The 21,716-nt window shown below is 47.0% G+C and overlaps 1 protein-coding gene across 1 annotated transcript in view; it reads left to right on the top strand.

Annotated features, from left to right (window-relative positions):
* The window catches only part of LOC309559465 (cytochrome P450 2G1-like), an 86,900-nt gene that overhangs the window by 7,354 nt on the left and 57,830 nt on the right, over positions 1 to 21,716 (top strand). Inside the window, exons 2-4 of the mRNA XM_082262737.1 lie at positions 5,872 to 6,034; positions 11,396 to 11,545; positions 21,323 to 21,483. Of these exons, the coding sequence (XP_082118863.1) occupies positions 5,872 to 6,034; positions 11,396 to 11,545; positions 21,323 to 21,483 (474 nt within the window). The remainder of the gene's footprint in view (positions 1 to 5,871; positions 6,035 to 11,395; positions 11,546 to 21,322; positions 21,484 to 21,716) is intronic.

Here is a 21,716-nt window from a genome sequence, read left to right as displayed (position 1 = left end):
TTTTTTAACATTTTTCGGCCAATTTGTTTTATGCTACCTATGTTTGGTAAAAAAAAATCGCAAAAAGCGTATTTTGATTGGTTTGCGCAAAAGTTATCGCGTTTACTAACAAAGAGAAAGATTTTTGTCATTTTTGGTATTTTTTTTTTTAACGCGTAATGGCCGCGATCTGCGATTTTTTTTTCGGTACTGCGACATTGCGGCGGACAGATCGGACCCTTGACTGACATTTTTGACACTTTTGGGGGTACCAGTGACATTACTGCAGTAATCAGTGCTATATATATGCACTGTTACTGCAAAAATGACACTGGCAGGGAAGGGGTTAACTTTATTGGACAGGGAGGGGTTAAGTGTGTCCTAGGGGCGTGCTTTCTACTGTGTAGGGACATTGCTATTGGTGTAAAAGCAAAGATCAACCGTTCTACATAGTAGAACGGTCAGATCTTTACTTTTACACAGGGAGAACTGACAGGCAGCTTGTTTACACAAGCTGCTCTGTCTTTCTCCCTTCACAGGAGCGATCGCAGTGTGACTGGCGGACATCGAGTCCGCCGGTCACACGCACTGACTTGCCTGTGAATGAGCCGCGGCGGGCGCGCGCCTTGGCGGGCGCGCGCCCGCCCGCGATAGGCTCGCAAGTCAGTGACAGGCGAGTGACGTACCGATACGTCACTCTGCCTGGCCGGGGCTGACCGCCGCAGTATATAGTCGTGCGGCGGTCGGCAACCGGTTAATAGGCATCATAAACTAAGTGGCAAAAAAATATTAATGATACACATGAAAAACGAATAAAAGATGTAGAGTGGGTAGCTGATGTAGCACCCTCTTAGGTAGGCGCAAGGAAAAATAATAGTTTTCTCTGCCTGCTTCACATGGGAGCCTGATCTTTAGTCATGCCTGTTGCATGTATCCAGTGGGTGATTCATCTGGGCTGAGGGAGTGTCCCCACTGTATCCAATAGGGGAGCCTGTTAGACAGTGGAGGAAACCCAGCCAGTGACACACAGGCTTTTGTGGCTATCCCAGTGGGTTGGCACAACAGCGATGCATCTTGATATACGGCATAAAAGCCAGGGGCACAAGTGACAGGGTGTCTTTGGACGGGAAGCCAGGAGGAGGGTGATGGCTGTCTCTCCTCCTGTCTGCTTGGAAGGTGGTCACAGGCAGTCGCCCTAGTGAGTCAGAGTGTGGTGCTGAGCCAAGAGGTCCAGGAAGCTGACAAGTGGAGTTGGAAGCAGAGTGACCTTGGGAAAAAGTGTCCGTGAGTACCGGGGAGCTTGCCAGGGGTCTGCCTAGGAAGGGGACCACTCCAGTAGGGTGTCAGTGGACAGAAGGTCAGCGCACACAATAAGTGAGAAAGGAGGTGCCAAGTTAGACAATGAAGAGTAACCTAAACGAGAGTACATAATCTTTATCTTCACTTTAGTTTAAAGTGAAGCAGTGGCCTTGTCACATTCTGCAATCAGTTGTCCTCAGGAATTGTGCATAGTTCAAGTTGGAGTATCCCACTCATCCCTTCTCCCATCCAAGTTCCAATAAAAACACAAAAAAAAACAAAAATAATCCCCTGGACTGTTCAATGTCTGAGCCAAGTATTTAAAGAGATACGTTTCCATAGCTAAGGGTAACCCAGGGGAATCCAAGAAGTATAATTCTCAGCAGCTCCCTAGGGGGCAGTGCTATACTCATAACTATATAACGAATTTCTATGTATACAAAATGGACACTGTAGCTCATGGATCAGATTTATAGATTTACCTGGCAAATCCTTCTGGTAAGCAGAAAGGATCCAAAACTATACTCTCTCTCTACCACCTACCTAGGAGGGTTCTACATACAGAATGCAGGAGACGGGAGTATTATCCACAGAATGCATGGAACAAGAGTGTGTAATGCACAGAATGCAGGGAACAGGAATGTGTAATGCAGAGAATGCAGGGAACAGGAGTGTGTTAAGCAAAGTACGAGTCAGGAGTACAAAACAAAAAGAGTGCAGGATTCAGGGGGATGTAACGCACAGTGTAGGGGTAAGGAAAGTGTAAAATTACCCCCACAAGCAATTCTCTCACCCACCTTACCCTTTCAGCAAACAATTCCACTTCATCCTCTCCAAAAACAATTCAGCACTAATTTTCACATGCACCCCCCAGTACCAACCCTTTCCCCCCATCCCAGAACAAATTCTTCCATGCAAATCCCCCCTCCCAACATAAATCATCTTCCCCCTTTCTCAGCACAAGCCCTCATCCGCATTCCCCAAATCCCCAGTCTCAGCACAATTCCCCCGTTTTCCCTATTGTAGCACGTATCACTACGCCCCTCAGTTCCACCTCACAGCACAAATCCACCTTTCCCCCAGTTCCCCTCTCAGAAAAAAATCCTCTTCCACCCCCTAATACTCTGTCTCTCTGCACAACTTCCATTCCAGTACAAATCTTCTTTCCCCCTAATCCCCCTTCCAAGCACAACAAATCCCCCCCCTCACATTTCTTCTCCCAGCAAGGATTCTCTCCCCCCTCAAGAACAAATTCCCCCTCCCTCAATCCCTTTTCTAGCGCAGATCCTTTTCCTCCCAGCGTATGTCCTTTTCCCTCTTCTCAGCACAAATCTTCTTCCACCCCCACTCCCTCTGCATCTTATGCTAATTTCCAGCACTGCATTAAAAACGCACTGCAGTCCTGCAGCGGATGTCATTGTTAACTTAAAGACACCCCAAACGCCGGTAACAAAATCAGTGCATTTGCCTGCACCAGGTTAAATGGTACAGTAATACAATGCTATCTGGTTGCTGTGTGGTTTATTTAAAGTAATCTATGCAGTACTTTTGGTGCAATCTGGCATGATTTCAGCCCAGTCAAATGAATAGGCTGAAATTGCACTGCACCCAGGTCCTATGTGAATTGCACAGAATGAACAGTGCGTTTCTATGTGATTGATGGTGTGAACAAGCCCTGTGTTCTGGAGCCAAGTACAAGTTTCGGCACCTGGCTCCACTAACTTGCCTGACAGGGGGCACTAGTTTGGGCATCTGGGGCAATTGCACAAAATCTCTTGTGGGGTTCCTGGGGTTGTCACTTCTGTGGAAGCCAGTATCTCTTGGGTTTGGGGGAGGGTAAAGGATTTGTGCTAGAGGGTGCTTTGGGAGGGGAGAAGACTTTTGCTGGGGGGGGGGGTGGATTTCATATCCAACCCCCCTTCTAGCACAAGTCCACTCCAATCCAAAAGTACTTCCTATAACATATCCTCTCCCCTCCTCCAAATCACTCCAAGTGAACTTTGTAAAATTGCCCCCTTTCCCATGTCCCTTGCTCTGCAAATCTCATGTATTTGTTACAGACCTCAGATCAGCTGCTCACACAGAGCGGTGTGTCTCCTTCCCACCTCTTCCACCTGTCTATGTACCAGAAAACATCACAGCAGAAGGAGGAGGTAGCGCATTCATTGTGCTCAGCTATGTACTGTGTCAGAGGCAGTGCGCAGGGAAAAATGGCAGCTGTTATACAAAGCTTTGCTTGGGGTGTGCAGGACCCGACACCCCGCACAAGACGGGGATGGGTAGTAACTGGTGCCCGTGCTAGTGTGCCCCTGCTGGGCGAATCACTGGAATTTGTTTCGGCACTGGGCTACAATCTGGGACTCAGCCTTGATTCGCCTAGACTCTGGGACATACATCAAATCCTGGGACAGTTCCAGCAAATCAAAGACAGTTAGGAGGTATATGCTAGGGGCCAGTGTGGTGCACAATTTATTGCATTGCACTGCTCCCCCTTTTTTTTGTAAGGGTTTTATTTGAAGTATACAAAACATACACTTCATTGACTACAATGTCCAGCAGAGCACTGTGGTGCACTGCCTGATATTTCAGTGCGATTCGGGCCAGTGCACAATTTATCACAGCATGCTGTAGCATGCCTGCATTTTATCGCACCACGCTGCAGCACAGCACTAGGTTGCATTGCATTGTAAATGGGACACATAGGAAACAATTGTTTCTTGTGTGTCCCTGCGGTGACAAACGTTTTACCATGTGGTAAAATGTTGGTTACCGCACATGTGTGAGTTGGCCCTTGTATCTTCTGTTCTACTCCCACTCTCCTCCCTCTTCCAGCTGGGATTGTAAGAAATACTTTATTTCTAACTATCTCAGAAAAATCTGTAGTTTCTTTTTGCCTGTTTTTGTCTCCCTTTCCCTTCCTTTCTAACTGCCTCTGACTGCCATACAAATTTTGTTTTTATTGTTCTCAGCTGTCTCCTCCTGCACTTGATCTGCAGTTTTTTCAGCCTCTGCTCGAATGTTCCTTCCTTTCAGCTGCAGCCCACTCACATATTGGGTCCCTTTATTTAACCACTTTACCTCTGGCCACTGTGCCTCTACTGCAGCACAGTGGCTCGTTATCGTCCAGTGACGTAGACCTACTTTGCTGGACTCCTCCCCCTGTAGGCGGCGCTCGCGCGCCGTCGAAGGCGCGCTCCCGCTGTTTTCATTCACAGCGGGAGTCGGGCCAGGGGAGGAGCAGTGGCGATCGCCGCCGCTCTTCCCCGATCGTTGGGGAATCTAGTTTGGAGATCCGCCCGCCTGTGTAAACAGAGCGGGCGGATCTCCTAAGTGACAGGGAGTGACAGATCGGAGTGTTCAGCATAGCTTAACATCCGATCTGTCCCTGACTCACTCATTCACCTCCCCCCCCCACACGTTAGTAAGCACCAGGCATACATTAACCCCTCCCTCTCCAATAAAATTAACCCCTTCCCTGCCAGTGTCATTTTTACAGTAACAGTGCATATATATATAGCACTGATTACTGCAGTAATGTCACTGGTACCTAGAGTTGCCACCTCATCCCTTTAAAACAGAACACAAATTAATTACACAGGTTCGGAGGCTAATTTAATGCAGAGAAGGCTCCAAGTGAGTTTAATTACCACTTTAATCAGCCACAGAACCTGTGTAATCAATATGTGTTCTGTTTTAAAGGGATGAGGTGGCAACCCTACTGGTACCCCCAAAAGTGTCAAAAATGTCAGTCAAGGGTCTGATATGTCCGCCGCAATGTCGCAGTCCCGCAAAAAAAATTGCAGATCGCCGCCATTACTCGTTAAAAAAAAACACCAAAAATGACAGAAATCTTTCCCTTAGTTAGTAAATGCAATAACTTTTGCGCAAACCAATCAAAATATGCTTATTGTGATTGAATTGGCCAAAAATTTTTAAAAAATTTGATTTTTACATATTTTTTGGGAGGAATTTCATATAAAAAAATGTTAAAAATATTGTTATTTTTTTTAAATAAACGCTCTTTTTTTGTTTATAGCGCAAAAAGTAAAAATCGCACAGGTGATCAAATACCACCAAAAGAAAGCTCTATTTGTGGGAAAAAAAGGACGTAAATTTAGTTTGGGTACGGCGTCGCACGACCACGTAATTGTCAGTTTAAGTCACACAGCGCCGAATCGCAAAAAGTGGTATGGACGTAAGACAGCAAAATCCTCCGGTGTTAAAGTGGTTAATATTAGGACCTATTTTCAAGAATACTATATTGTTTATGGATTATATCAACTGGATTTACTGGGTTAAATACTTATTTGCTTTGTGTTCTGTTTGTTTGATCTTTTTTTGTGTTGTCTTGTTGCCTCAACAGGAACATATTTTGTTTTTTTTTTCTTAATTTTGTTTTTGTGTAGATCGGTCACAAGAGCATATTTGGGGTTTTTATCTTGGTTTTTATACTTCTCAGTCGGGCAATGGTATGTGCCTTTTTTGGCTCCAATCATACTGCATCAAAGTAAGCACATTAGGTCATATACTTACAGCTTCAGCTATTTCTGAACCTGGACAACTGTGTTTGAAATTAAAAATCTCTTTCAACAGCTACGTGAAAAGTATGGACCTGTGTATACAATGTATTTTGCCAACAATCGAGTGGTCATGCTAATTGGCTACGATGCTGTGAAAGAGGCCCTGGTTGATCGCAGTGATGTGTTCAGTGACAGAGGGGATTTGGGTCTAATAGAACTATTGTTTAAGGAGTTCGGTAAGATGCTAAAAACAAAATAATAATCCCGAATTTGTGTCATTTTTAACTTTTTATATATGCCTTGTTGATATACTTGCACCATAAATACAGTACATTCAATAAAATTGTAATACCAAGCTCATATTAAAGGCACACTCTAGCCAAACTTGAAAATTTAACATGGTAGCACACACAGGCAGTGTTCAAATCTTTGGTTTTTGTAGGACAACATGATTACAATGTTTTTATTGTGAAAGTTGGGGGTCACAAACACCAAAACATTGAAGCTGGTGGGCCCTAAAAATGTTAATGGGCCTATCAAATATCTTCCTGAAAATGACAGACAGTCCTCTTTCTGAAAGGGGGGGATTAGGCCCCTTAATAGTTTCTGTTGTATAAGCATCTGATTTGTTCAATATTTGGATGAATAAAGGCTATTTACGGATGAGTAGAGCGAAAAGCGTGTGTGATCAAGATGCAGATTCCAGTGACATAGATTTGTACTTTACCAATTAATTTGATCATTTTCAGTGAAATAATTTGCAGCGATAAGAATCGCCTTTTTATTGTGTCACACAAACAAGGTACTGGATCAGGCCTTAAAGACAGTGAGCACAGTCTATACCTAGAAGTGGAAGAGCAGCCAGCTCAGTCAGGAATGCATGGTGATCTAGTGACAGCAGCTCTAGCAGTGGAGTGGTGGAAAGATTCTATGGGGCCCTTGCTACAATGTCTTGGCTGCCATTATGCAGTGTTCAGACATGTCGCAAAGCTTGCCTATGGACCAGATTTGAAACCAGAAAAGGTCTAATCTGGCCATTTAGTTCACCCAACCTGTGAATTGCATCCATGCAGAGTTCAGAGCTAACCCTGCATGGCTACTGATGGACTTCATTCTTATTAGTGAGGACTGTAAAATATAGAAAATAGAAACTTGTGTCAATGAATTCAAACTTCCTCTTCTTCAGGAATTGGGCAGAGTCTCGTAATTAGATCAAGAGAGCACATGTCATGACAAACTGACTTGGGGTGAGCTACTGGAATCACATTTACTGGTGTCAGTTCTTTTAGTTGCATATTTACATAGCATGGATGAATTGCATTTTACAGAATACATAAAGCCATGCACATATGGTCTTCCCTCGAAAGGAATTCAGCCTACTGTCTCTATTACACTCAAACATAGAGGAAGCCAGTTAACCCAAATCGTTAAACTCTGGATCCTGGTCATGTGACATTTTCACAAAGAGGATCCCACCACAGGACATGTGTAACGGACCGTTTCAACAGACAAGGTGTTAAAATCCGTTTAGGCGATATGCCCCTTTTTGAGAGACAGGCACAGCTACTGCAGAACATCAAACTCCCGAACTGGATACAAAATAGCACTCCAACCTGGAACCTCACAAATAGCTGCTAGCAGACGAACAGGAAAAGCATACATCAGCTTACACTCCTAGCAATCAGTCTCCAACAGCATACAGTGAATCCCCCCAAGAACGAGACAAGGCTCCGTGTGAGGCTCAAGCAGTGGACTGTTTATTGAGGGCTACCTGCCCCTGTATTTATACAGGTCTCCCACCTGGTGGACACTCCCCTAGGGGACCAAATGGAAGACTGTAACACAAACAGACATGTATCACATTACAGACTCACAGAAGCAAAACATCCCCAAAATGCATCCTGGTTTCCTCCCTTCTGCCCTGGAGACAATTGGAGAAGTAATTCAATTATCTCCCAGGACAAAGGCAAAACTCCATTACACACATGGGGACCCAAATACAGTATTATGCTTTAAAATATATAAAGTTAATTTTTATACATTAAACATAGACATGTTACATATCCCCAGATAGCTCAGGTCTGAGTGCACATTATTAGGTGAATGGCACTCAGACCCCACGAATACAGTTTAATCGCCATGGAGCCAAAGTCTTTAATCACACGAATAGGCTCCATGGCATAGCTATCTGGGTTACCACAAATTCACATGAAACAAAATACCGAATGAACGGCTGTTCTGCTACATCCCACGAATAGGAACCAGGAGACGGACAGCTCAGCGGTGTTCGTGCAAATAAGTGTCCGTTTATAGTTTGTTCGGTAGATAAAATCTACCGAACACCCTGACAGAAAAGGCACGAATAAGCCTTTCTGTAGGTAAAATAAGTCTTTTAAAGTCTGGTCCATAGTCCAAAGGCAGCAGGCGGGCAACCAGGCTCCTCCAATGCAATGTGGCGAGATTGGTCTCGTCACATCTCTCCCCCTTTCCAAAAAGACTAACAGGGTACCTGACCTCCTGCCGGTCAGTGCCCTTGTTAGTCCAGCAGCCCACCCATAAAGCAGAAAAAACAGTACAGCCCACCCACAATAAATGGTTACTACACCTGGGTAGAGGAGAAGCTTGTCCATGTCCAGGTGCCTCACCACGGCTGTGTAGGGGACTGGTAGGCTGCCTTGGTGGGTTGCTGAGTGGGCAGAGACCAGCGGTACTCTGTCCTGGTGCCAGCACTACCACCGGAGTAGTCTGGTTGGAGCCTGGTGGCTGGAGACTGACTGTCTCCCCCTTGGATACACAGCTCTGTCGTGGGGGGGTAGGACCAACCATCCCTACCCCCTGTGTGGTAGGTGCAGAGACCACGGTCCCATCTGCACCGGTGGGGGGCTTACAGTCTCCCCCTGGTACATTAAGCTGCTGCTGGGGAGAGGGGGTAACAAGCTCTTCTCCCAATAGAACACTCTGCCCATTAATGATCCGCTGCTGGGGAGAGGTGGTAACAATCTCCTCTCCCATACATACTTCCAGTCTTTGCGGAGGGAGACCGACTGTCTCTCCTCCCAATACAGAGTTCTGCTGCTGGGGAAAGGAGACTGGGCTCTCTATTCCCTGCTGGATACTCTGCCGCTGGGGACTGGAGACTGGGCTCCCAATTCCCAACAAATAACACTGCTGCTGGAGAAAGGAGACCTGGCTCCCAATTCCCGGCACATCACACTGCCTTCCTGGCACATCACTCTGCTGCTGGGGGGCAGGAACAACTACCTCTGCCCCCGTAACTCAGCCAGCCGCTGGGGAGGGAGGACGCTGCTCTCCTCTCCCTGTGCTTCACACTGCCTTCCTGGCATATCACTTTGCTGCTGGGGGGCAGGAACAACTACCTCTGCCCCCTGTAACTCAGCCTGCCGCTGGGGAGGGAGGACGCTGCTCTCCTCTCCCTGCACTTTACACTGCCGCTGGGGAATGGAGACTGGGCTCCCAATTCCCTGCAGGACCGGTGGAGAAACCTCGGTCCCATCTCTACCGGCCACCTGGGGTTCTTCCCAGTAAAACTTTACCATCTCGTCCCCTCTGAATGGGTCTGGCTCTGGGTCTGTCCTGCTGCTCTCCTGCTGAGCCTTCTCATAGTATTGGAACAGCTGCTGGTAGCCCTGTTCTAGCTCCATCTCCCGGGTCACCAGGTGGACTAGATCTTGCTCAATTTCGTGAGTGTCGTCCCAGTCATACCTGCTCTCCCTCCACTCCAAGAGATAACTGAACCGGGCTTGTGTAGGGCTCCCAAATTCTAGCTCTGAAAAAGACTCCCATTACAAGCCAGGGCCATCAAACTCCTCTCGCTCTGGCTTGTCATGCTCGGCTGTCCAGGGCAGGTACTGTGCCCCATACCACCAGAGCGCCTGGTAGTATGGGGCACAGCCACATCTCCTGCCATACCCGGAGCTCCAATTCTTTTACCCATTCCTCCAGGGGCTGCTCTCCCAGGAAGGGCATCCGCAGGGCTAGTCACTTCTGCAGTCGCTGGTCTTCCTTGGGGAGTCTCTCGCCCCGCTGGTATTCCACCATATCCAGTGCCTGGTACCAGATGTCCATTGCGGACTGCATCTCGGTCATCCATGGCACCCTCCTCATGCTCCACTGCTGGTTCCATCCTGGTGCTGTCAGGGTCGCTGTACTCAGACATGCATTGCCCTCAAATTGTAAAATCCAGAGTAATGGTGTCTCCTGTAGCTGTCCTTCTGGCTGTAGGAACGATCCCGCCGCTTGCCACCAATTGTAACGGACCGTTTCAGCAGACAAGGGGTTAAAATCCGTTTAGGCGATATGCCCCTTTCTGAGAGACAGGCACAGCTACTGCAGAACATCAAACTCCCGAACTGGATGCAAAATAGCACTCCAACCTGGAACCTCACGAATAGCTGCTAGCAAACGAACAGGAAAAGCATACATCAGCTTACACTCCTAGCAATCAGTCTCCAACAGCATACAGTGAATCCCCCCAAGAACGAGACAAGGCTCCGTGTGAGGCTCAAGCAGTGGATTGTTTATTGAGGGCTACCTGCCCCTGTATTTATACAGGTCTCCCACCTGGTGGACACTCCCCTAGGGGACCAAATGGAAGACTGTAACACAAACAGACATGTATCACATTACAGACTCACAGAAGCAAAACATCCCCAAAATGCATCCTGGTTTCCTCCCTTCTGCCCTGGAGACAATTGGAGAAGTAATTCAATTATCTCCCAGGACAAAGGCAAAACTCCATTACACACATGGGGACCCAAATACAGTATTATGCTTTAAAATATATAAAGTTACTTTTTATACATTAAACATAGACATGTTACATATCCCCAGATAGCTCAGGTCTGAGTGCACATTAATAGGTGATAGGCACTCAGACCCCACGAATACAGTTTAATCGCCATGGAGCCAAAGTCTTTAATCACACAGATAGGCTCCATGGCATAGCTATCTGGGTTACCACAAACACATGAAACAAAATACCGAATGAACGGCTGTTCAGGCTACATCCCCACGAATAGGAACCAGGAGACGGACAGCTCAGCGGTGTTCGTGCAAATAAGTGTCCGTTTATAGTTTGTTCGGTAGATAAAATCTACCGAACACCCCGACAGAAAAGGCACAAATAAGCCTTTCTGTAGGGAAAATATGTTTTTTTAAAGTCTGGTCCATAGTCCAAAGGCAGCAGGTGGGCAACCAGGCTCCTCCAATGCAATGTGGCGAGATTGGTCTTGTCACAACATGAATCTGCTCGCTGTGTTTGTTGCCATTTAGAATTGAGAAAATGCCCCCTTACCAGGGAGCTTCTCAATTAAATTACAAGTGTTTTCAGACTGAGGGAGGAAACCCATACAAAACAGTGAGAACACTAAAAATCCATGCTGATAACATCTCTGGTGGGATTCATGCTAAAGACTTGTAAAAGCATGGCATCCAAGGCCAGTAGTGCAAGAAACCAGTAAATATTTTTCACACTATATACTGTAAAAAAAATAGAGGGAATCAAAAAGTTGCTGTTTAAATATTTTAATTTTTAAGAATCTTCAGGAACAATATGTGTAAAAGCTTTCAATTTTTAGGGGTCTTCACAACCAACGGAGAGAGATGGAAGATGATGCGTCGATTTTCCCTGACAACACTGAGAAATTTTGGGATGGGGAAGAGGAGTGTGGAGGAAAGGATCCAGGAGGAAGCTCGGTGTCTCAGGGACAGATTTATGAAGATCAAAGGTAGGTGAAGATAATGCTAAAATAGTACAATGGTAACCCCAACCCCACTTTTACATGGAATTACCTAACTTGTTGATCTAAACTATTTACTTACTAACACCATTTCCAAAGATCCCAACTGCTAGGCTGGTGTGACAGTATAATCTGATATGGCGATGACTCCCAGGATTTTATCAACTGGCATATTATGTGTTATTAAAAAAAATCTGAAGATTGATGGTGACTAGGGATGATCGAACGGTTCGGGTCGACCCGAACATTGACTGTTGGAAATTCGGACCGAATTTCCGAACTTTTTGCTGAAAAAGTTCGGAATTCGGCAACCAGAACCGACCAAAATGCAATGGGACAGGAACTGGGCTTTAAAAGCCCGTGATTGGACCAGAACCATCAGTAAAAGCCAATTGAGGGGGCAGGAGGATGCTAGGAATGTGATTGGAGTGACTAGGGGGTCCAGAGGCCAATCAGTAGTGAATACGCCCCTCAGTATATAAGATAGCCCCGCCAAATCTCTAGCATTGTAATACAGGGATGTGTAAGAGAGTGGAAGCAGTGCTGTTACTCCTGCTTCAAAAGTGTCATTTAGCAATTATTAGTGTGAGGAAAAGGGATATCTAGTGTAGTTAAGGTACTATTTACCACTATAGTTAGATTTAATAATCTAGTTTCTGTAGGGAAAGTGTTAAGTGTCAGGGTGACCGTAGTGTAGTGTAGGGTTAACTGTCTCTGACTGCTATGGCAGGGTGACCAAACTCTTCCATGTCAGGGTGACCGCCAACGAAAAAAGATCATTTCTATTAGAATTGCAGTAGAGTAGGATAGTGGCTTCCCTACTTTCACACCTGGCCATTTTTGTTGCAGGCGTTTATTGGGCTTTTTTGTGGACGTCTTTGGAGGCAGGCATGACATCTGAACTTCTGTGTAGGGGTATATATACACACACACATGTATGTATATATACACATACACACATATAGGTGTGAAAGTAGCAGAACCCTATGCCTGCGCTAATGAAATAATTTGCAGGCATAGGGCTTTGCTCCTATCACACCTATATGTGTGTATGTGTTGTAATGTTTGGGGGATTATGGCTCCACAGGACCGAGTGCAAAACCGTTCAACTTCAAACAAAAAGGTTTTTATTCAGCAGGTAACAAAAAGTTATGGCTTCCAGCAGCACACAAGCACAAAATACAAAATAAAGTCTGCTTATCTTCAGCACAAAAGTAAAAAGGAAAACACATACAGTTCGTAGTTGGGTCTTCGCCCCCCAGGTTTTACAGTCCTTGTTAAGTCCTGTTTTCTTGCAGCCTCCAGCAAAACTCCCAGCTCTCCAAACACAGGTGTATACACCAACTCCTCCTCTCCACCTCTATCACTACTTCCTGTCTTCTTTTAAGAGCTGCTTCCTGGAGGTTCTTAACCCTGTGTGTGCTGGAATCCTCAGTCAGAGGTGGAGACCCCTTCCCACCCGAATATCGCTTCAGGGTCTCCAAAATCCCGGGTCCCAAATATTTCTCAGATAAACCAGAGAGAACTGTAATCAGTCCTCTCCTGTTTCAGGCTATTCCCGGGGATTCCTCACCCGTACTGGGTGACCCTCTGAGTACTTCCACACTTCCCTTAAAGGGACCATAACCCAAAAATTGGTGCTATATAGCACCCGTCCAGGACCCAACCTTGGCGTCCTGTACACATCCCCCCCTCTGCCTCAACGCGGAGGTGTTGGAGGCACCATTTGACACCATGCAATGGACACGGGAGAGGGCATCAGCATTTTGATGTTGTCTCCCGGGTCTGTGCTCTACTACAAAATTGAACTCCTGGAGAGAAAGAAACCATCTTGTCACCCTGGCATTGGTGTGTTTGTTCTGCCTCATCCAGGTCAGCGGAGCATGGTCTGACACCAAGCGGAACTTTCTGCCCAGGAGAAAATACCTTAGAGAGTCCAAGGCCCACTTAATGGCCAGACACTCCCGCTCCACCACAGCGTAGTTTTTCTCCGCTGACGTCAGCTTCCTACTCAGGAAAACTACGGGGTGCTCTTCCTCATTGATCATTTGAGACAGGACTGCCCCCAACCCTTCACTTGAAGCATCTGTCTGCACTATGAAATCCCTAGCAAAGTCCGGAGCTACGAGTACCGGATGTTGGCACAACGCAGTCTTAAGCTTCCGAAAGGCTTCTTCGGCCTCGGAGTTCCATTTTATCATGACTGACTTTTTGCCTTTGGTCAAGTCAGTCAACGGTGCAGCCACGGTGGCAAAGTTGGGCACAAACCTCCGGTAGTAGCCAACTATGCCCAAAAATGCTCTGACTTGTTTTTTGGTTAAGGGACGGGGCCAGTCCTGTATGGCTTCTACCTTGCTCCTTTGAGGTTTCACCAGCCCTCTACCCACAATGTACCCTAGGTACTTGGCTTCCTCCATCCCGATTGCACACTTCTCTGGGTTGATGGTGAACCCTGCTCTTCTCAAGGAGTCTACCACTGCCTGAACCCGGGGAAGATGAGACTCCCAATCCGTACTGAAGATGACTATAGACGGAAGCATATCGTAGATGTGGGCGCAAAGTTTTATCCATGGCCCGTTGAAATGTGGCGGGGGCTGAGTTAAGACCAAATGGCATCCTCTTGTACCTGAAGTGGCCTTCTGGGGTAGAAAAGGCTGTTTTCTCCCTGGCCTCCTTGGTTAGGGGAATCTGCCAGTACCCTTTTGTGAGGTCCAGCGTGGTGATATACCTGGCTGGGCCCAATCGCTCTATCAGCTCGTCCACCCGGGGCATGGGATAAGCATCAAACTTGGAGACTTCATTAAGTTTCCTAAAGTCATTACAGAAGCGAAGTGTGCCGTTGGGTTTAGGTACCAACACGATTGGACTCGACCACTCGCTCTGTGACTCTTCAATGACCCCAAGTTCAAGCATCCTTTTCACCTCCTCTGATACCGCCACCCTGTGAGCTTCTGGAATACGATAAGGTTTTGACCGGATTTTTACCTTGGGCTCGGTTACAATGTCATGCTCGATGACGTTGGTGAGACCAGGCAACCCTGAAAACATGTCCCTATTTCTTTGCAGGAATTCTTTGGCTTGTTGGGATTGGGGCCTCGACAGGGTAGCAGCAACCTGCACCAGGTCAATCCCTGCAGGGTCCCCTGACTGGACACCTACCACGGCAGATACCTGTTCTCTGTCTCTCCACGGTTTTAACAAATTTATGTGGTAGATCTGGTATGGTTTTCTTTTCCCGGGCTGGTGCACCTTGTAGTTCACCTCCCCCACCTTTTCTACTACTTCATACGGACCCTGCCATTTGGCCAAGAACTTGCTCTCCATCGTGGGTATGAGAACAGCCACCCGGTCCCCTATTTGAAACTGTCTGACTTTAGCCGACCGGTTGTATACCCTTTTTTGGGCATCCTGAGCCTTCTGCAGGTGCTCCCTCACTAATGGCATCACCTTAGCCACCCTCTCCCGTATTTGGGAGATATATTCTACTATGGTCTTGTGCGGTGAGGATTCACTTTACCAGGTTTCCTTTACCAGATCAAGCAACCCCTGGGGCCTTTGTCCATACACTAGCTCAAATGGTGAGAAGCCCGTGGATGCTTGTGGAACCTCCCGGATGGCAAACAACAGGGCAGGGAGTAACATATCCCAATCCCTCCCGTCTTTCTGGACCACTCTTTTTAACATGGACTTTAGAGTTTTGTTAAACCTTTTAACTAGGCCATCAGTCTGCGGGTGATAGACGGACGTCCGCAACTGCTTAATCTGAAATAGCTTGCACAAGTCCGCCATCACCTTTGACATGAAAGGGGTGCCTTGGTCCATCAATATCTCTTTAGGGAACCCTGTTCGTGAAAACATTTGGAATAATTCCCGAGCAATGGCCTTAGAGGAAGTTTTCCTTAAAGGGACTGCTTCTGGATACCTAGTTGCATAATCTAGGATGACCAATATATATTGGTGCCCCCTTGATGACTTAACCAGGGAACCTACAAGATCCATGGCAATCCGCTCAAATGGCACCTCAATGATTGGTAAGGGTACCAGGGGATTTCTGTAGTGGGATAATGGAGCAGTTAACTGGCAAGTGGGACAAGACGCACAATATCTTTTAACCTCAGCCTTTACCCCAGGCCAGAAGAACCTGTCGGTTATCCTGGCTTCTGTTTTTTCTGCCCCCAGGTGTCCTCCCAGTGCGTCGTTGTGGGCTAGGTCGAGGAGCATCCGCCTATATGGCTGGGGAACCAGCAACTGCTCTACAGTTTCCCCTCGGCTTTCAGACACTCGGTAAACCAAGTCCCCCTTCAACGCAAAATGAGGAAACCTTTGGTCTGCACCTGGCAGTTGTGGCACCCCATCAATAACGGAAACCTGCTCTCGAGCATTGACCAAGGTAGGGTCCCGTAATTGGGCGGTGCCAAATGCACCCCGGGATACATCCAGGCCTGGGTGCACCGGCCTTGAGGATGTTTCCCCTTCAACCTCCTCAACCGGGAACTGCAACGGGGAGAGTTCCTCGTCATCCTCCCCCAACATAACCTGTAATGGGGAGACTTCCCCTTCCTCAGAGGCCAGCTCGGTGTTGCCCCCCGGAGCATTATCACCATTCTCTATGAAGTCCCGATCAGGGACAGGCATTTCCACACTAGAGAGGTGTATTGAGGGGATTTCAGGCCCAGACCCCTCTGACTCTGTCATTTCGAGGCCCCGTGTCCCCAGTCCTCTTAGCTGTCCAGGCAGCTCACATTGTACCTGATTCCACAGTTCAAAAAACAGGGGACAGTCCCGCCCCACAATGATGTCATGGATCAGGCTTCTTACCACCCCAACTTCTTGTGTCACTGAGGTATGGCCATAGGCAACAGTCACCGGCACAAGGGGGTACTCCCTGGTGTCCCCATGGATACACACTACCCGAAGAGTCTTGCTGACTGGGCCGAGTCTCCCAATCACTCTGGCATGTACCAGTGTCACCATGCTACCGGAATCCAGTAGTGCCTTGGCCGGAAGGTGGTTCACCCACACTTCACACTCAAACCATCCTGCAGCCAGATCCAGATGAGTGGCACATGCCCTTTGCACATAGAAGGAGCTTCTCCGACCAGTCCCGCAATCCATTAACTCCTCCTGAAGCGGGCAGTGGGCCCGGGTATGCCCCCAGGACCAACATCGCCAACACTGTATGTCCCCCATCCTTGGGACAGGAACCAACTTTCGTGGTTCTGCGGAAGGTGATGCAGGTTTGTAGTTTCCACCATCTGGCTGGGTTTCTCTCATAGGTGCTGTGGCTGGCCTGGTTGCCCTTGGTGTGGGTTCCCGACGCTTGGCAGGTCCGAGCAGGTCCTCCACCATGGTGTACCTTTCGACCAACTCTACCAGCTGGTCAGTGGTTGCAGGGTCTCCATGGCTTACCCAGCGCTGTAGGTCCTCTGGCAGAGACCGTAGATACCAGTCCATCACCACTCGTTCTACCATTTGGGGGCCTGTTAACTTTTCTGGTTGCAGCCATTTTTTGACCAGCTGTACCAGTTCATGCATTTGGGAACGGGGTGGTTGGCTGGGTTTGTACCTCCAGCGGTGCACCCGCTGAGCCCGGACAGCCGTGGTCACTCCCAGACGGGCCAGGATCTCCGCCTTCAGACGCTCATAGTCTCTGATGTGCTCTGATGGGAGGTCAAAGTAGGCCTTTTGCGGGTCACCAGTGAGGAAAGGGGAGATAATGCCAGCCCATTGGTCACGGGGCCACCCCTCTCTCTCTGCTATCCTCTCAAAGGTGGTGAGAAAAGCCTCCACATCATCGCTGGGTGTCAGCTTTTGCAAAAAATGGCTGGCTTTCACAGACACCTGGTTGCCAGCGGCGATGACCGGTTGCTCTTGTCCCTGAGCCAGACGTTGTACAGCCTCCTGCAAGGCCACCACTTGTGCTTGCGTGAACTCCTGCTGTGCAGTAAGCTGGGCGGCTAGCAACCGTGTGCTTTCCTGTTGTGCAGCTACAGCCTGTGCCAGGGCCTGCTGCTGCTGGGCCATTGCTTCCTCATGGCGACGGTTTGCCTCTGCTGAGGCTTGCTGCTGGGTCACGGTGGCTTGCGCCAAAGCTTTGATGACCTCCTCCATGCTTTTTCCTGCTGTTTGTAGTGTCTGAGCTGATTTCACCCAAGACATGCCATAAGTACACTGTCTCTTTAAATGTCAGTTTTTTAGGTTTTTAAACGGCTTTTGCGGCTGCAAAATGCACTCTGCCCGCATCCGAAACACCAGTTGTAATGTTTGGGGGATTATGGCTCCACAGGACCGAGTGCAAAACCGTTCAACTTCAAACAAAAAGGCTTTTATTCAGCAGGTAACAAAAAGTTATGGCTTCCAGCAGCACACAAGCACAAAATACAAAATAAAGTCTGCTTATCTTCAGCACAAAAGTAAAAAGGAAAACACATACAGTTCGTAGTTGGGTCTTCGCCCCCCAGGTTTTACAGTCCTTGTTAAGTCCTGTTTTCTTGCAGCCTCCAGCAAAACTCCCAGCTCTCCAAACACAGGTGCATACACCAACTCCTCCTCTCCACCTCTATCACTACTTCCTGTCTTCTTTTAAGAGCTGCTTCCTGGAGGTTCTTAACCCTGTGTATGCTGGAATCCTCAGTCAGAGGTGGAGACCCCTTCCCACCCGAATATCGCTTCAGGGTCTCCGAAATCCCGGGTCCCAAATATTTCTCAGATAAACCAGAAAGAACTGTAATCAGTCCTCTCCTGTTTCAGGCTATTCCCGGGGATTCCTCACCCGTACTGGGTGACCCTCTGAGTACTTCCACACTTCCCTTAAAGGGACCATAACCCAAAAATTGGTGCTATATAGCACCCGTCCAGGACCAAACCTTGGCGTCCTGTACAGTGTATATATACATACATGTGTGTGTGTGTGTGTGTGTGTGTATATACCCCTATACAGAAGTTCAGATGTTATGCCTGCCTCCAAAGACGCCCAAAAAATGCCCAAAAAACGCCTGCAACAACACACCAGCTAGCTCCTGGATCCCCACGACCTTCAGCGGAGTGGTCCCTTCTCTCTCTAGAGGGGGGCAGTTTTCAGTGCTCATGAACTGGAAATGCTTTCCTGAAACTGGACCCCTCTCCTCTCCACACCGGATCCTCTCTGCAGTTCAGCTCAGCCTTATGTCCCCTCACGCAAGCCGCCTGGGACACCCGATTCCTCTGACAGGAGGAGAGACAGCTGCACTCTCCCTCCTGGGAATCTGATTCCTGCCAAAGACGCTGCGTCATGTGCTCCCCTCAAACTTATACCCACTCCCAGAATGCTGTGCGGCAGAATCTGCCTTTCTGGGGTAGATACAGGCCTGAGTGTGACATTGGCTGGGTTTCCTCCACTGCCCAATGAGAACCCTCTCATGGAGCACAGTGGGAAAGACTCCCCTGTCTCAACAGCCACACCTGGGAAACATGACAGCCCAGCTGAAAATCATGGCCCTGCTGTTAGGCAGCCAAGGCCCACTATGCTTTACCGAGCACCTACCTTGTAGGGTGCTACACAAGGATCTAGGGCATGCCTGAATCGGTTGAGCTGGACCACAGTCTACAAAAACCCTATTTAACAATTTACTGGAGAAGCCACCAGATTCCTAAGTAGATTTGAAGGGGCTCACAGAGTTTTCCCACGCAAGGGGGAAACGGACCCCTCAAGAGATGATGTAGATAATGCTGTACAATGTTATGTAGTGTAATATATGTTATGTACAATGTAAGATGTCAATGTTAAATAAACTGCACTGTCAGTCAAGTGTTATGTAGGGCAGTGGATGGACACAGACACAAACCTTTTTAAGAGTGTCTGTGATCGCCTAAAAGTGTCACACGCAATAATGGATAGCGGACCCTCTCTGCTATCTGCATGTTGGAGAGTGTGTACCCAAATAAGAGTCTGAGACAGAGTCTAACTACATGCCACCAGATCTTCAGGAGGGCACTCTGGAAAGAGTAATGCATTTTAGTGGAGGGTGTACCAGATTACAGCCCTTGGGCACACTTGTGTAGATGGCAGCTGACCTGAGATTATATCCAGAGTAAGGTAAAGTCAACAGGCAGATACAGACACAGGGACAGGCCAAAACCAGCATAGTAAATACAAGACAAAGTCAGTAACCAGAGAAGCAGGAATGATGTTGATTAACAGACAGGGAGAGTATAGGCTGTGTAGCTGTTCAAGGCACTGATTGATGTGTTCAGTCTGGCCAATAGAGCTAAGAAGATTTGAACTTCCTGGACAGAGACTATGTTGGAGGGAAAACAATGAAGCCATAACACTTCTTTCAAGATTTTTTTTTCCAAAGTGGAGCAGCAAAGAAAAATTATCCACACCAACAAGGATGACTGTGCAGCCTTTGGAGGTCGGCTGGTCTGTGATAAAATCTGTGTAAAATAAGCCAAAATCTTTGTAAAAATTGGTCTAAAAACACTTGGGAACAGGTAGAATAAGAAGTGGACCAGCATGGAGTTTTTAGTGACCTTGTTTTGGGCACTTATACGGCAAGCAGCAATAAAGTCTCTGACAACATGGCCTGATGTGGGCCCCCAGTACTGATGTGAGATAAAGTCCAAAGTCTTGCATAGTCCTTGATTCCCAACAAGCTTGGATGTTTCCCCCATGCTAGACAAATGACATGATAAGTTATTCATAGTGACCATCATTTTTCACTCTTCACCCTCACTGATGAGATTGCAGGCTTCTACAATATCTAACTGAGAAAACGGTAGCACCATGGACACTATGAGTAATTTATACAGGGGCATAAAGAACCATTTTTCTTGCCCACAAAGAAGATTACAGCACTAGCAGATGAGAATAACACACTGTTTAGGGTATTCTCTGCGGTACTCAGATATGGACTGAATCTCTGGTCTAAACTTGAGCTATACATGGCCATGGGGGGCATGGTTTCAGGTGAGAACTCAATGGAGAAGTCATATAGATGATGAGGCAGAAGAGTCTCAATTAGTTGTTTACAAAAGACATCATCAACATTCCAATAAGGTATAGGAAGTCCAGAAAAAAAAGCAGTCTTAACTACGCAAATGGAACAGGCTGGTTTGACCTTCACAAGGCTATTACGATGATGATGGATCCCAAGACAGAATGTCACCAGAAAGGCAATTATGAACTGAAGAGTGTTGGTGGAGCCATGTTATACAAAGCAGTAGCCAACTGACTAACTCAAAAGGGAAAGAATTGTCTTATTTTCCAAATAGAGGATGCCTGCCTATAAGGAGTGTAGCCTGGTCATGAAATAGATGCCCTCCAAAATCAATATATTATTGATCACCAAATGAGAATGGGTTTCTTCAGAGGTACCAGTTAAGTTCCACTGGTATCTTTGAAAAAAGCTGTTTTCCTTTTGGTGGTCAATAGTGGATTGATTGCTTAGAGACAAGGCTTTGATCGATAAAATCTGCACCAGCTCTGGAATCTAGGTAGGCTCCAACCAAGAAGGTCTGCTCAAGGAAGAAGAGCTAATTGATATATAACTTTTTTAATGGGAGTGATCTATCTTCACCTATTTTTTTTTTTAAGCTATTAAATTGCAATGTGATCATACTATACTATTTTTAGTAAATCAAACCCACCTTGTTCATGTCAGCTTATACTGTATGTTATCATGTATTGTTTACTCAAGGTCCTAATGCATCTGAAATGGTTTGTTAAATTTTGGATACTGATGTCTGGGATGAAAATGCTGATTGGTTCTGTTTGTGCAATAACAGATAAACCAATAAACCCGATTCATCTGCTTAAACTGGCTGTCTCTAATGTCATCTGCTCCATTGTATTCGGTGAGAGATTCGACTATGAAGACAAGGAGTTCATGGCCCTTCTGACATATTTTCAAGAAATTGGGACCCTGATGAACTCCCGATCAGGACAGGTAAATCTATCTATCTATCTATCTATCTATCTATCTATCTATCTATCTATCTATCTATCTATCTATCTATCTATCTATCTATCTATCTATCTATCTATCTATCTATCTATCTATCTATCTATCTATCTATCTGTCTATCTGTCTATCTGTCTATCTGTCTATCTGTCTATCTGTCTATCTGTCTGTCTGTCTGTCTGTCTGTCTGTCTGTCTGTCTGTCTGTCTGTCTGTCTG

This window comes from Pelophylax lessonae (genome assembly GCF_965119305.1).
Source record: "Pelophylax lessonae genome assembly, chromosome: 7".
Classification (NCBI taxonomy): Eukaryota; Metazoa; Chordata; class Amphibia; order Anura; family Ranidae; genus Pelophylax; species Pelophylax lessonae.
The sequence above is the reverse complement of the archived record's forward strand: the minus strand, read 5'-3'. Positions and strand labels throughout refer to the sequence as shown.